General features: G+C 61.7%; 3 protein-coding genes across 6 annotated transcripts; 1 reads left to right on the top strand and 2 right to left on the bottom strand.

Annotated features, from left to right (window-relative positions):
* Nucleotides 1–1,221: 1,221 nt before the first annotated feature.
* C8H1orf35 (chromosome 8 C1orf35 homolog) lies at nt 1,222–2,628 on the bottom strand. The gene is made up of 6 exons (XM_049778069.1): nt 2,334–2,628; nt 2,164–2,243; nt 1,974–2,046; nt 1,795–1,871; nt 1,383–1,511; nt 1,222–1,288 (listed from the first exon to the last, which is right to left on the bottom strand). Exons 1-6 carry the CDS (start codon nt 2,622–2,624, stop codon nt 1,222–1,224), a joined length of 717 nt encoding a protein of 238 aa, XP_049634026.1. The 5' UTR covers nt 2,625–2,628.
* Nucleotides 2,629–3,531: 903 nt separating this feature from the next.
* MRPL55 (mitochondrial ribosomal protein L55) lies at nt 3,532–5,836 on the bottom strand. Its single transcript, XM_049778081.1, has 3 exons — nt 5,811–5,836; nt 4,279–4,465; nt 3,532–3,716 (listed from the first exon to the last, which is right to left on the bottom strand). The coding sequence occupies exons 1-3, from the start codon at nt 5,834–5,836 to the stop codon at nt 3,564–3,566; spliced, it is 366 nt and encodes a 121-aa protein (XP_049634038.1). The 3' UTR covers nt 3,532–3,563.
* Nucleotides 5,837–6,285: 449 nt separating this feature from the next.
* GUK1 (guanylate kinase 1) lies at nt 6,286–13,688 on the top strand. Of its 4 annotated transcripts, none has more exons than XR_007498241.1 (8): nt 6,286–6,374; nt 11,795–11,908; nt 12,017–12,058; nt 12,344–12,440; nt 12,815–12,972; nt 13,124–13,202; nt 13,325–13,410; nt 13,510–13,650. XR_007498241.1 is itself a non-coding variant. In XM_049778072.1 (8 exons), the coding sequence occupies exons 1-8, from the start codon at nt 6,314–6,316 to the stop codon at nt 13,543–13,545; spliced, it is 660 nt and encodes a 219-aa protein (XP_049634029.1). In that variant the 5' UTR covers nt 6,286–6,313; the 3' UTR covers nt 13,546–13,688. The 4 variants fall into 4 exon arrangements, 3 of the variants coding, with proteins under 3 accessions (XP_049634029.1, XP_049634030.1, XP_049634031.1); XM_049778072.1 differs by having other exon boundaries at nt 12,815–12,953; nt 13,118–13,202; nt 13,510–13,688; XM_049778073.1 differs by lacking the exon at nt 13,325–13,410 and having other exon boundaries at nt 12,815–12,953; nt 13,118–13,202; nt 13,510–13,688.
* The last annotated feature ends 56 nt before the right edge of the window (nt 13,689–13,744 follow it).

Genomic DNA, 13,744 nt, shown 5'->3' with positions numbered 1-13,744 from the left:
GAACCACTGTCCTTCTGCACGCAAAGCAAACATCCTGCCTCCATGCTATCTCTCCGGCCCCAATAAATAACGTTTAAAAAAAAATAAAAAGGTGGCGCAAGCACAGGGTGTTTACCTTGCAACGTGGCCGACCTAGGATGGACTGTGGTTCGATCTCCCAACGTCCCATATAGCCCCCCAAGCTAGGAGCAATTTCTGAGCGCAGAGCCAGGAATAGCCCCTCAGCATCACTGGGTGTGGCCCCGCAAAAAATAATAAAATAAAAAGTCTATTCTGGGCTTCATCATTAGTACTTAAGCTTTCAAGATAATATGTTGGGCTAGAGAGATAGCAGAGTGGTAGGGAAGAGTGGTGGGGCGTTTGCCTTAGGCACAGAAATATGGTGGTTCAAATCCCAGTATCCCATATGGAGCAATTTCTGAGGGTAGAGCCAGGAGTAACCTGCGTGCTGCCGGATGTGGACCCTCCCCACCCCCCAACGTTAAAGGGGCCAGAGCAATAGCACCTGCAATAGCAGGTAGGTGTTTGCCTTGTGTGTGGCTGAGTGAGTTCAATTCCTGGCACCCCACATGGTCCCGCAATTTCTGAGCAGGGCCAGGAGTAACTAACCCCTGAGCGCCGCAGGGTGTGGCCCAATCCCCCTCCCTGAAATAATTTTGGGGCCGGGAATGTAGCTCAGTGGTCCAGTAGTTGACAGGCGTGAGGGCCTGGGTTCAAGCCTTAGTGTCACAAAAAAGGAAACTCCTTCTGTAGTAGTCTCCAGGTAGAAGATAGCATTGTCTGGGGTGCACCTGGTCAGCCTAATTCTCCCCCAGATTCTCAAGCTGTCAAATTGCTGGGACTGCCAGACCCCCAAACCCTCCTTACCAACCCCGGCTAGTAGTTTCTCTTCCTATGGGACCTCGGGGTGGTCTCCAGATGTCTTTGTAGTCCGTCGTTTCCTTTAACATGCGGACACTTGATCCACCTAAACTAAACTATTGCGAGTTTATTAAAAGGAACGAGTCCTTGTGAAAAAGAACAAGCAGCTGTACTTGGGTGACAGCTAAACTGGGAGGTAGGTAGGGCGGTGAAGCGGGCAGCGGGGACTGAGAAGCAGGGCCGAGCCTTCCCTTCCCGGGAGCCGTCCTCAGCCACTGTCCTTGTTCACGACTCCAGAGGTGCCTCCACAGAACCTGTTCCATAGGCCGTTAAAGGTGCGTTCCTATCTGGCCTCAAGCCTCAATCACTGTCATGTCGTCTTCTCTTGCTGCTGTGGGAGGAGGGATCTGAGTCCTGGCGGCAGTGCCTGGGGAGACGAGGGACCCCGGTGGTGTGAGCCAGGGCCTACGGACCAGCTGAGCGCCAGCCCCGGTCCCCAGGATAGGGCTGGCTGCACCCACCGAGCGGGGGCCGGGGGCCGTGGGGAAGAAGCTGCCTCCTTGCAGTGCGACTTTTCTCTCTTGTCTTTTTTGTGCTTCTTTTTCTTCTTTTTCTTTTTCTCTTTCCTGCTCTTCTTTTGACACTCCGGGCTGGGGGGGGGGGGTCCGGAAAAGAGGGTCACGACTCACCCAGGAGCGGTTTCCGTTCCACTCAGCGTAGCCGATGGCCGCCTGTCCGCCGCAGACGGGCCTGCCTGACCAGAACAGGCCCCCACCGCCTCGGGAGCCTCCGCATCCTTTGCTCCGCAGGCCTAGATCTGGGTCCGCGCTCGGGGATGCCCAAGCGGAGCTGGGCAGTCTGCTGGGGACGGGGCCAGCTCCCCAGAGAACCGAGGGGCGCCCGCCCGCCCGCCGGAACCTGCCGCGTCCTTACCCGGAGTCCGCGTCCTCGGAGCGCGTCTTCTTGCCCGGCGGGGCGGCCCCCGACCTGCCGCTCTCGACGCGGTGGTGCTGCGAGAGGAGGAGCCGCGGTGGGTGTCGGCCGAGGCGGGGCGGGGCGGGGAGGCCCGACGGGACGGGGCGGGACAGACGGGAGGGGAGACGCCCGCTTACCGTGAACACGGAGAGCCCGAGCTTGGCGGCCTCCTTGTCCTCCCGGGACAGCGCCAGGCGTCCCGCGGCGCCGCTGCGGGGAGAGGGGGAGACGGACGGAGGGAGGGAGGGACGGAGAGAGGGAAGGGGCCGATGGGCGCCGGGCCGGCCGCTCCCCCCCCCCCCCGGCCCCGCCGCAGTCCGTCAGTACCTGGAGCTGCCCAGGCCCAGCAGCCGGTCGACGCCCTTGTCGGCGTCGCCGCCCTCGCGCTTGCACGCCTCGGCCAGGTCCTGCGGGGAGGCGGAGCGGGGGGAAGGTGGGGTGGTGGGCCCGGGCAGGGACCCCGCCCGCCCGTCCGTCTGTCCGTCCGCCCGCCTCACCTCCTTGCTGAGGCCCGTGGGCTGCCGCCGCACGTCCTTGTAGCCCAGCGCGGCCAGCAGCGCCTCGCGCTCGGCCCGCCGCACGGCCGCCAGCTCCTGCTCGCGGCTCGGGCCCTCGGCGCCCGCGCGGCCCTTGGCGTACCACGTGAGGTCGCGGCCCTTCTGCCAGCGGCCCACCGGCGCCATCAGCGAGTTGCCCAGGTAGTTCTCGCGCTGCTTGTCCGTCTTCACGTCCTCCCAGCGGAACTGGTCCTGCCCGCCGCGCACGCCGCCGCGGCTCGACCCGAACATCGTCTCGTCGTCTCGTCTCGTCTCGTCGCCGCCGCCCCGGGACCCCGCGACCCCGCCGCCCCGGCCCCGGCCCCGTCGCGCGCGGTGACGTCACGCGCCCCCGCCCCCTGCGCCTGCGCGACGCGACTTCCGCCCGCCCAGCCACGTCCTGAGGCGTGGCGAGCTGAGCGCTGGGAGGGACGCAGGGCGGGCGCAGTCAGCGAGCGCCTCAGCGAGCGCCCGCCTCAGCTCCGGAGCCCTGGCCGGCGAGCTCGGGGACAGGCGCCCGGCCACGCCCACACCCACAGGGGACGCGGCTTCGGCCCCCGCTCAGCCGTCCGGGACTCGCTCTCGCCGGGGCGGCGCGACGTCCCTCCCCCCAGCCCCCGAGGAGGACGGGACGGCCGCGACCGGCCCACACAGGCGGGGTCCCCGGGCTGCAGGGAACCGTCCCCCACGCCCACGCCCACGCCGCCCCCCACCCGCTCCAACTCCAGCGCCGTTGCTGCTCTGGAACCCAGGCATCTTAGAGGAAAGCTGGCGGGGAAGTTACCTACTCGGAACAACGCGGCCCAAGCCGTATCGGAGGAGCGACCACCACCCACCGCAGCCCAGGAAACCCTTGGACGACGACGGTGAAGCCAGCGAGCCCCTCAGAGGGACACAACGATCGACTCAAAAGGACCCACGGTCATCCAGACTTCGCTAGCCCCATCTGCCTTTCTGCTGTAACGAATGCTACCAAGCACATTCGTGCCTGCACAGAAGCGCACGATGGTGGCGGGCGGGACACTGGGGACACCGTTTGCACGTTTAATGCCTGAAGCTACCGTCACTCACAAGTTGGCAAATCAGTGTTAAAACCAGGCGTACGGAAAAAGAGAGCAGGCAGCTTGGGAAAAGCCGAGCGAAGGTAGATGAGCTTTCCACCCCCTTGCAGCCGGCAGGCAGCCCTGGCAGCTACTTCTTGGTCCAGAATTGCTTGTAGCGTTCCTGGTCGAAGTCATCTGCAAGCTGGGGCTCCTCCACTTTCTTCTTCTGGAACTGGGCCTCACGTTTCCGGAACCGCGCTCTCCTCTCCTCTGGCGTCAGGCTGTCCAGATCCACAGGCATCTGGGGGACGCGAGAGGCACGCACCCGCCAGGCTGGGGTGGGTGAGTGGCTGAGCTTTCCCTGATTCCTGTTCTCGGACCTACTTCACAGCTTCCGTAGCGGCTCAAGTGAAGGGACCAAACTCCAGAGAGCCGAAGAGCCGAATTCTACGGTGGGGAAGGAGCTTGCCTTGCATGTGGCTGACCCAGACCTGATTACTGGCACTCACGGGGTCTCCCAAACCCTTCCAGGAGTGAGCCCTCAGCATCACAGGTTGTCACCCAACAGCCAGGGAAAACAAGAGACTTGGGCTGCGGTGCAGCTCAGTGGTGGAACATGCCTGACGTGCGTGAGGACGGGGTTCAAGACTCTACCCCAAAGTAAACTTTTACGGCAGGTTGTCCCAGGGATCAGAGTTCCTCCCCAAATACACAGCTCCCTACTGCTTTGTGATTTGGGGTGTCCAGTACGCTCAGATTAGCTATCTTTCAGAGTTCATCTGAAGTGAAGGAGTGCTACTTGTATGAGGCAGGGTTCCCTGGGATGGTGCCCCACAAAACGACAGGGAGGGAGAGAAGCATACCATCAGCATCCTCCGTGGCTCTCGGTAGCGGATGTGGATGGTGGAGCCATCCTCCCTGACCAGGAGCACGGGGTAGAGGCGCGCATAGGCCTGTCGGTGCACCCGTGTGAGCGAAGCTCTGCTGCTGTCGGCCCAGCAGGTGGATGTGTGCAGGTGGCAGCCCGTTCCCACAGTCTGCCGCACCAAGCTGCAGACAAAGGAAAAAAAGGTCAGTGGCCAGTGCTGAAATGAGCGCTCCCGCGTGGGGCCTACTTGTCAGGGTCACATGGTGCAGCTTGCACCTGATAGTACAGAGTCCATAACCGTGTCACCCTAAGCCAAAAGAATGGGTGGCTCTGAGAGGACAGCAGGCAGGGCATTTGCCTTGCATGTGACCAACTCCGGCTCAATCCCTGGCATCCCAAATAGTCCCACTCGCCTACGACAAGTCATTCCTGAGCATAGAGCCAGAGGAACCCCTGAGCGCTGACAGGTGTGGCCCCTAAACAAATAAAGAAAATGAGAAGGTGGTTTGGGCCAAAGAGACAGCACGTGGGTCATGGCCCTCGCCTTGCGCTCAGCTGATCCCCAGCACACAGAGAGAGGGCTCCTGAGCACCAGCAGGTATAGCCCAAACTACATGCTGCTCCCACGTAAAGGTGGGTTTTCTGCGAGGCAGCAAGAGAGCCCTTACCAGAACCTGCGATAGATACCAGGAGGCCAAACTTGTAGTTGCTAGAACTACAGGAAATAGAATATTTTGTCTTAGGCCGTGGTACTCTTTCGGGCAAGCCGAACCCATCTGGCTTCTGAACGGGACTGGAAGGAGACCACCTGAGACCCCAGTGGCCCGCACTGGCCCCGCTGTCTGAGCTCCCGGCTGCCCTCCCCCTCCAGCCTGGCTTCCTCGCGGGCTTGGAGACGGTGCCTGGACGGTGGCCAGCCGTTCCCGGAACCACGATGCGACCCGGAGTGACCTTGTTCTCCGGCCGTTTGCATTCTGCCGGAGCCTCCCACTCTGTGGCCACACCGTCAGTGTCCCGTCCGGACTCCCGGCGGGGAGCCCTGTGCTCTGCAGATGGTGCTCGGCGCCGGCGCGGGGCCTGTCCGTGCAGAGGTGGCCGCCCAAACACGGCCCCACGTTTGCTCCCCGCAGGCTCAGGAGGGCTTTCTGCCCCCGAGAGCGCCCTCCTCCTTTGCCCTCTGGAGGGACGGCCCAGTGAACCGGCAAGTCCAGCAGCTGCGGCCGCCAGAAGCGCGTGGGGACGGTGGCCTCATGGCCAAAGGACGCCGCCTGAGCCCGCGAGGTCCGCGCCTGGGGAGCGTGCGCAGGACCGGACAGGACAGGACCCGACCCCCCAGGTGCCACCGCGACGCTCGGCGCCACGGCTCCAGCCCCACGAGCACGTCCGCTCCCGCGGCGCCCCTCGCTTTGGGGGCCCAGGGCAGGGACGGAGCAGAGCAGGAGGGCCGAGGCGGCGAGCGCCGGCGCTCGGGGCTCCTTCCCCACGCCTCCGCCTGCAGACCCGTCCCGAGGGCTCCGCGCCGCTTACCGCAGCAGGCCGCCCCGGGCTGCCATCCTGGGGCCCGCGGAGAGAGCCGCGCGGCGGGCCCGGACGCAGCGCAGCGCAGCGCGCGACCTTGCGGCGACGGAGCGAGACCTGAGCCTAGGCCTCGCGTTCCGCTCCGGGAGCAGGCGGACGCGTCCGCCCCAGCGAGAGCGAGAGCGAGCGCCCCTTCCGGGCCTGCGGGCCAGCCGGCACCCAGCGCCCTGCACAGCGCCGCCTCCGCCGCCAGGGGCCGCTGCCGCGTCCGCCCGCGCTCGGGGCCGGGGCCAGGCCGGCGCGTCCCGGCGTCGCGGCGATGACGTCACTCGGGACGGCGGCGCGCGTCTCGACGTCAGAGGCGCGACCGGCGCGGCGACGACGGCCGTCCGCGAACGTGTGCGTGGACTTCCCGGAGGGCGGGGCCCTGCCGAGGGCCGCGCGGGTGGGCGTGGCCAGGGCCGGCGCGGAGTCATGACGCGGCCTCGGCGCGACGGAGGCGGCGGCCCCGGATGCTGCGGCGCCCGCTGGTCGGGCTGGCGGCGGCCGCCCTGGGCCGAGGCCTTCCGGACGGTGAGTGGGCGTGGCGCCTCCCCCGGGCTCCGAAGCGCGCTGGCTGTTCCCGGGGCGCCCCCCGGGTGCACCCCGGCCTGGCCGAGACCGCCCTGCGCGCCCAGGACCGCTGCTGGCGTAGTCTGGACGGACGGACAGACACACACACCCCGAGGCCTGAGGCTTGTGGGGTCTGGACACACACATACCCCACCTCACCCCCGAGGCCTACATAGTCTGGACACACACACACCACAACACACATACACTAAGGCCTGCAGAGTTTGGGGACACACACACCTCCAGACACACCTCGAGGCCTGCAGAGTCTGGACAGACACACTCATCACCACATACAGACACACACACACACACACACACCGAGGCCTGCAGAGTTTGGAGACACACACACACCCATCACCACAACACACACACACCAAGGCCTGCAGACTCTGGACACAAACACACACAGACACACACACACACACCTGGAGGCCTGCAGTCTGGACACACACACACACACACACCATCACCACCCTTGCTTTTCCCTGGGGAAGGGAGAGCGGAAAACTTTTCTCTCTTTTACTTTTGGGGGGGGGGTTCCCACACCTACTCGTGCTCAGGGGCCTCTCCAAGCAGGGAGCCATGTGGGACCCCGGGGAGCCACGTGTGAACCTTCCCCGCTGTACTCGCCCGAACTTTTTCTTTCCGGATGGTGCGGGGCTGGAACCCAGGGCCCCAGGGGCTCCTGCCGAAAGAGGGAGCATGCAAAGCGAGGTGGTGGTCATCCAGGGGGAAGTTTGGGGCCGGGGGCACGAGAGGAAGCCTCGTGGTGGGCAGCGTCGGGTGAGCCTCCTCAGGGCCCACTTCTCTAGGACGGTCTTTGAAGGGCCAGGGAAATCTCTTTCCCCGCTGGGAGGTGTCTGGGTTGTCCTTGCCACAAGGACAAGCTGAATTTCTGCCACGCGAGCCCCAGAACTCTGCTCACCTGTCTGTCCCCACACCCCTTGGAGCTTGGCCAGTGCCCCCAGTTTCTGGAACGATTGCTGGGGGGTCTCCCTTGGTCTTAGGAACTGTCGAGATGAGCAGCTTGAACTGCAGATTTTGGAAGTCCTTTGGGGAACGGGGTAGTTTCTCTTTCAGCCCCACCCAAATCTCTTCACTTCAATCACTCTCTTTCTGCCCAGCCCAGAATTTCTTTAGTCCCTGGCACTGCAGTTTTGGCACGTGCTTTCATTCCGACAAAGCAGAAAGGAAGGGGTGTCTTGCTGTGGTTGGGATGAAAGGAAGGTGCTCCTGTGGGTAGCAGAGGGAGGAGGGAGAAGCGCCACTGCTGCAGGTTCAGCTCTGCGTCTTCCTGGCCTGTGTGGGCTCTGTTGAGTACAGGCAGTCCCTTGGGGTCTGGGCTCCAGCCGCACCACTTTTCCATGAGTCCAGCAACCCCCTTCTATTCAGGTTCCTCCTCTCTATGAGCTGGGCCCCCCTTCCTATTTTGGTCCCTCTCTCACTGTGAGCCAGATTCCCATCCTGTCCCAGGCGCCCCTCTCTCCATGTGCCCTCTCCAGGTCCCTTTCTTTCCATTTGCTGGGTCTTCTCCCTTTCTCAGTACGGTTCCCCCCCTCCCTCTCCATGTTCCAGGTTCCCCTTTCTCTTTCCGTGTGCTGAGATGTCCTGGCCTCGCTCCTCCTGTGCTGCTTTGCTGGGACTGGGGACTTTGAGCTCTGCCCCTTGTGCAGGGCTGAGTCCTCTGTAGGTCGTTTCTTTTCTTTTCTTTCTTTTTTTTGGGGCCACACCCTGTGACGCTCAGGGGTTACTCCTGGCTATGCGCTCAGGAGTTGCTCCTACCGCAGTCCGTCCTAGATTAGCGCTGGCAAAGCAGACACCTTACCTCTAGCGCCACCGCGCACCGGCCCCTGTAGGTCGTTTCTTGCTCACCTTCTTGGGCCTGGCTTCCTGGAGGGTGCGAGGTTCTAGGGTAGTTATAGCGGTCCTTTCCCTAAAGAAGGATGATTCTCTTGGGCACAGAAGTGCTGATGGCAAGTCCAGGCGCATGTGGGCTGGCCCCAGCCCCTCTAGTGAGCTGTGAGAGGTGGTGAGGATATCCCTGGCCACTGCTCTGTGCTTGCCTGATTAAAGTCAGACTTGAGGGTGACTGGTAGGCTGCCTCCTGCCCTGAACCTCTGATGTCTTGGCGCTCTGTCTAACCTCTGATGTCTTGGTGCTCTGTCTACAGTGAGGATGCTGGGAGGTGCCTGCCTAGGGGAGGGTGGTGGTGGGAGGAGGTTGAGTCCAGAACACACATCTGCCCTCTGTCGGCCTGTGTTCTAGGGTGCCAGTCCTGTCTGATGTAGTTGGGTGCCCTGGGGGTGGGTTGGGGGCCTTCCCTGGGCGGAGAATTCCCCCAGATGGTGGGTGGGCTGGACTTCCTGCAGAGCGGTTGTGCCCTCTCTCGGTAGATGCCCCACATATGCTGGAATCTCCCTCCCCTTCGTCTGGGGGGCTGTTGGTTTGCTGCTGTGAGCAGGACCTGCAGGCCTTGTGGCTCATGTCCTTGCCCAAGCGACCACCCATGGCAGTCCTCGGATAATGTCAAGGGCCCGTGCCACACTGGCACCAAGGGCTGCGCAGGCAGGCATAGGCTGTAGTTGAGAGCCGGAGACCCTGCTCTGCAGCCTTTGTTTCAAGATCCGCTGTTGCAGAGCTCAGACCACCTTTCTTCCGAGAGAGGGAGTGAAGCGAGCACTGCCAGAAACCCCAAGTCCTTGACACGCTTGAGCCTGAGTTCGTTCTGAGCTGCCCTGTGTTCAAACCTACGTGGGCACACGTTCTAGAACACTGGTGATGTTTTGGTACCTGAACTCAAGTATGAGTTGTGAGCTGTGTGCCCCCGGGCGAGGCTGATGCAAGGGTGGGTACGGTTCTCTTCCAGCCTGTAGCCTTTGAGCCTTTGAGTCTCGGGAAAAGGAGGGAAGTCTGCAAGCCATACACCACTTGTAGGGAAGTATGGTCAGAGCAGTAGACGTCGTTCATTGAAGGTAGGGACAGGACTTTTAAAGGCAAACTTCGGCGGGAAACAGCATGCAGGTACTACACCTTTACATTGCGTAGGCATTACAGCAGCCAGAAAGTATGTGGAGACAGTGGTCACAAGGTACATGACATCATTAAAGCAGATAGTAAGCAATGGTAGCGGTTACAATGCTCATGGCATCATTAAATCAGAAAGTACGTAAAGATAGCGCTCAAATTGCTTATGGCACTACTGGCCCAGAGAGTTCGTAAGGGTAAGTTGTTTGACCTGGATGACGTTTTCCTCAGCTCATCCTGCACTCATCTTTTTTTTTTTTTTTTTTTTTTTTTTTTGTGGTTTTTGAGTTGTACCCAGCAGTGCTCAGGGGTTACTCCTGGTTCCATGCTCAGAAATCGCTCCTGGCAGGCACGGGGGAACATATGAGACGCCGGGATTCGAACCGATGACCTTCTGCATGAAAGGCAAACGCCTTACCTCCATGCTATCTCTCCGGCCCCTCATCCTGCACTCATAACAGCAGACAACACAAGTCTCTGAACAGAGACATTCTTTTAAATTCAAGACCAGCTTGCAGAACTCCCCTTATTTCCCAGCTACTTTCCCCCACAATGAACACTTATGTAATAAGAAAAAAATCATCTAAGACTGGCTGGGGCCAGAGCTAGATAGTACAGCAAATGGGCCACTTGACTTCCCTGCAGCCAACCTGGGTTCAAATCCCTGCCACCTCACATGGCACCTGAGCGCAGAGCCGGGAGTGATCCCCGAGCAACACCTCTGAGGCTGTAGTACAGCGGGTTGGATGCTTGCCTTCCGTGTGACTGGCCTGGGTTTGAACCACAGCATTCCATAAGGTCTGCTGAGCATCACAGGAGAAATTCCCAAGTGCAGACACAGGAGTAACCCTCGAACATCACTGGTTGTGGCTCAAAAACCACAAGAAAAAATCCTGACCTCCAGGACTGGGAAGGTGGTCAAAAGTGAAGGAAGGAGCGGGGCTGGAGTGAAAGCACAGGGGGTAGGACATTTGCCTTGCACGTGGCTTTCATGTTTAATCCCCAGCATTCCATATCGTACCCCAAACATCAGTAGGAGTAATTTTTTTTTGGGGGGGGGCACACCAGCGGTGCTCTGCACTCAGAAATTGCTCCTGGCAGACTTGGGGGACTCTATGGGATGCCGGGATTTGAACCACCGTCTATCCTGGATTGGCTGTGTACAAGGCAAAAAAGCCCTACTGCTGTACTATCTCTTAGGCCTGCACTAGGATTAATTTCTGAGTTCAGAGTCGGGTGTAATCCCTGACCTTTGCCAGGTGTATCCCTAAAGCCCCCAAAAAGTGAAGGTGCGGGGCCCGGAGAGATAGCACAGCGGCGTTTGCCTTGCAAGCAGCCGATCCAGGACCAAAGGTGGTTGGTTCGAGTCCCGGTGTCCCATATGGTCCCCCGTGCCTGCCAGGAGCTGTTTCTGAGCAGACAGCCAGGAGTAACCCCTGAGCAATGCCGGGTGTTGCCCAAACACCAAAGGGGAAAAAGTGATAGCTCCACACACAGGGTGGGAACCCCAATGCGGAAAGAAAGCTGGTGGCTCCTTTCCCCCTCCTTCCACTCACCCTAGAGTGGCTCAGAGCAGGGTAGCAGTGAGGGGCAGTCAGTGCCCGGGCTTGGCAGCCCTGTGGGGAAGGAAGGTGTTGCTTCTTCTGCTGGGTGGCTTTTAAGGCACAGGAGTGTCCAGAGTGCCCCCAGGTGAGTGCTGGCAAATGGCCGTTGGCCGAGGCGCTCATTCACCCCGGAGAGGGTTGCGCCCTGCACGTCACATCTGCTCCCTTGCCTCTGGTAGCGGAACCGCCCCACCCAGCGGCTCTGAGAGCTGGAGCAGGAGGTTAATTAATTAGGCTTGGCCTACATCGCGGATTAGGGGAGCAGCCTGCTGCCGTGTGCCTGCCCAGGGTCTCCCTCTATAGCAGTACGTACCCTTCTTCCCCTACCCACCCCAGGAAGCTGCCCACCTGGGTCCCTGCCTGCCTGCATATGCAGCCTGTCAGTGCGTCAGGTGGCTGTACCACCTTCCTCCTTCCCACCCTTATTCTCTTCCATCCTCCCAGCTTCTTTCCCGTCTTTCTTCCCCTTCTTTTCTCCCTTTCTCCATCTCTTCCCTGTTGAGTCCCGGCCCTTGCAGGCTGCTGAGAGCTGACTGCAGAGGCAGGTCCTGGGTGTTGAGGGGGCTTGGGAAGAAGCCACCTTTGGGCTCTGTCCCTTCTTTCCTGGCAGCTCATGGGACAGGACCTAGTTCTGCTTCTCAGGAAGGGCCCCAGCTTCCAGCATGGGCAAGAGTGGGAGCCGGGAACGTGGGTCTCCTCGGAGGTAGGGTGTGTCCCAGGCCTGAGGGAGGCTTCTTCCCGCACCCACAGGGATGTCGGGCCCCAGACCTGTGGTCCTGAGCGGCCCTTCGGGCGCTGGCAAGAGCACCCTACTGAAGAGACTGCTGCAGGAGCACAGCGGCATCTTTGGCTTCAGTGTATCCCGTGAGCGCGGGAGCCCAGGCGGGTGGCACGGGGAGGGGGGCACCCACAGGAATCTTTTGTGGGCGCCGGGCACTCGAAGGTCACTGGGCTCACGGGTGCTGTTTGCAGACACCACGAGGGACCCGCGGCCTGGAGAGGAGAACGGGAAAGGTGAGCTGCCTGGAGACCTTGGCAGACATCTGCTGCAGCTGTGGGAGGTGCCGGGGCTCCCCCTGGTCATCCCATGGGCTTTGGGGCGGCCATCTGGGCTCCCAGCGGGGCCCAGTTCCTGCCTGCTGCGTCCTGGGAGCCCCCGATCCCGTTGGAGCCAGTGAACTCCATGAGGAATGGGCACATCCTGCCTGCTGGCCAGAGCAGCTGGGGGACTGGCCCAGGGGAACCCCTTGAGCGATGGCCTGGCTGTGGACTGACCCAGCTGCCCCATGTCCTTCCCAGACTACTACTTTGTGACCAGGGAGGTGATGCAGCGTGACATTGCCGCCGGCGACTTCATTGAGCATGCCGAGTTCTCGGGGAACCTGTACGGGACCAGGTGGGCCGAGTTCTTGGGGACCCAGATGGGACCAGGCGTTTTAGGTGTTCTGGCAGTGTGGGGGGTTCAGACCAGCGAGGCCAAACTCTCTGGCCCCCAAGTAGGGCAGGCGGGGCTTCACTGGGCTGCTCCCTCCCTCCGCAGAGGTTTGGGTCTCCTGGCCGCCAAGTCCCCGAGCACTGTCGTGGCATTGCCCAGACCTGCCCCGAGCCTCTGGCAGGGCTGACTGAGGGCCCTGGTAGACCTGACGGTGCCATAGGAACCAGGACTGGGGCCGGGTGGAGATGACGTGACAGCTTAGCTGGGTCCCAGGGGGTTGGGGGGGGCTGCTGGTTACTCTGGGCCCTCATGGTTACTCTGCCCCCGCCCTTCAGCAAAGCGGCGGTGCGGGCCGTGCAGGCCATGAACCGCATCTGCGTGCTGGACGTGGACCTGCAGGGTGTCCGCAACATCAAGAAGACGGACCTGCGCCCCATCTACATCTCCGTGCAGCCGCCCTCGCTGGACGTGCTGGTGAGCTGCCGTGGCGGGCGTCACGGGAGGGAGGGGCAGGGCAGAGGGCTGGCCGGGCCCCTGGGGCTTCCTGACCCCTGCTGTGTCACAGCAGCAACATGAGCTGTAGAGGGGACAGGGCAGGCCGGGGACACAGGGACCACCTGACCCTCCCTGTGTCTCAGGAGCAGCGACTGCGGCAGCGGAACACGGAGACAGAGGAGAGCCTGGCCAAGCGGCTGGCCGCGGCCCGGGCTGACATGGAGAGCAGTGAGTGGGCCAGGCTGCTAGCGTGGCACTCCCCAGACTTCATGGGGAAGGGTGGGTGGCACCCGGGGCTCTGTGGACCGTCCCCTTGGTCACCGGAGCCTTTGCCGGCCCTCCACTCCCAGGCAAGGAGCCCGGCCTGTTCGACCTGGTCATCATCAACGACAGCCTGGAGCAGGCGTACCAGACCCTGAAGGAGGCACTGTCGGAGGTGGGGTTGCGGCGCTGAGCCGCAGTTGTGTCCTTTGGGGGCAGCCACAGAAAGGGGGTGCTGCTGTGTGACCCCTTTAACCCGCTCTTCTCCTGGCAGGAAATCAAGAAGGCGCAAAGCACTGGCTGCTGCTGAGGGCACTGCAGGCCGTGTCCTTCTGTGGGAGGCGAGGAGACATCTATGTGGGGCCGTGACCTCACCGTCCCCAGCCACCTTCTACCCTGGCCCATCCTTTGAACCAGAGCAGATGTCTAATAAACATGCTGTATTCGTTCCTAGCTGCTGCAGACTCGCTCTCTGGGACTGGCTGAACCTATCCTGCCTCTTGGGGTGG

The sequence above is a fragment of the Suncus etruscus genome, chromosome 8, assembly GCF_024139225.1.
Source record: "Suncus etruscus isolate mSunEtr1 chromosome 8, mSunEtr1.pri.cur, whole genome shotgun sequence".
Classification (NCBI taxonomy): domain Eukaryota; kingdom Metazoa; phylum Chordata; class Mammalia; order Eulipotyphla; family Soricidae; genus Suncus; species Suncus etruscus.
Note: the sequence above shows the minus strand (reverse complement) of the source record. Positions and strands in the feature narration are given on the sequence as shown.

Bases quoted from the DNA above. Each gene is read 5' to 3' on its own strand.
- C8H1orf35 (XM_049778069.1), bottom strand. From the start codon at position 2,624: ATGTTCGGGTCGAGCCGCGGCGGCGTGCGCGGCGGGCAGGACCAGTTC. The intron at 2,244-2,333 runs GTGAGGCGGGCG...GCCTCCCCGCAG, and splicing joins CCACGGGCCTCAGCAAGGAG to GACCTGGCCGAGGCGTGCAA. The intron at 1,512-1,794 runs GTAAGGACGCGG...CCCCCCCCCCAG, and splicing joins TCCGAGGACGCGGACTCCGG to CCCGGAGTGTCAAAAGAAGA.
- MRPL55 (XM_049778081.1), bottom strand. From the start codon at position 5,836: ATGGCAGCCCGGGGCGGCCTGCTGCG. The intron at 4,466-5,810 runs GTAAGCGGCGCG...CTTTGTCTGCAG, and splicing joins GCCCGGGGCGGCCTGCTGCG to CTTGGTGCGGCAGACTGTGG. The intron at 3,717-4,278 runs GTATGCTTCTCT...CGCGTCCCCCAG, and splicing joins AGCCACGGAGGATGCTGATG to ATGCCTGTGGATCTGGACAG.
- GUK1 (XM_049778072.1), top strand. From the start codon at position 6,314: ATGCTGCGGCGCCCGCTGGTCGGGCTGGCGGCGGCCGCCCTGGGCCGA. The intron at 6,375-11,794 runs GTGAGTGGGCGT...CCGCACCCACAG, and splicing joins GGGCCGAGGCCTTCCGGACG to GGATGTCGGGCCCCAGACCT. The intron at 12,954-13,117 runs GTGAGCTGCCGT...CCTGTGTCTCAG, and splicing joins CGCCCTCGCTGGACGTGCTG to GAGCAGCGACTGCGGCAGCG.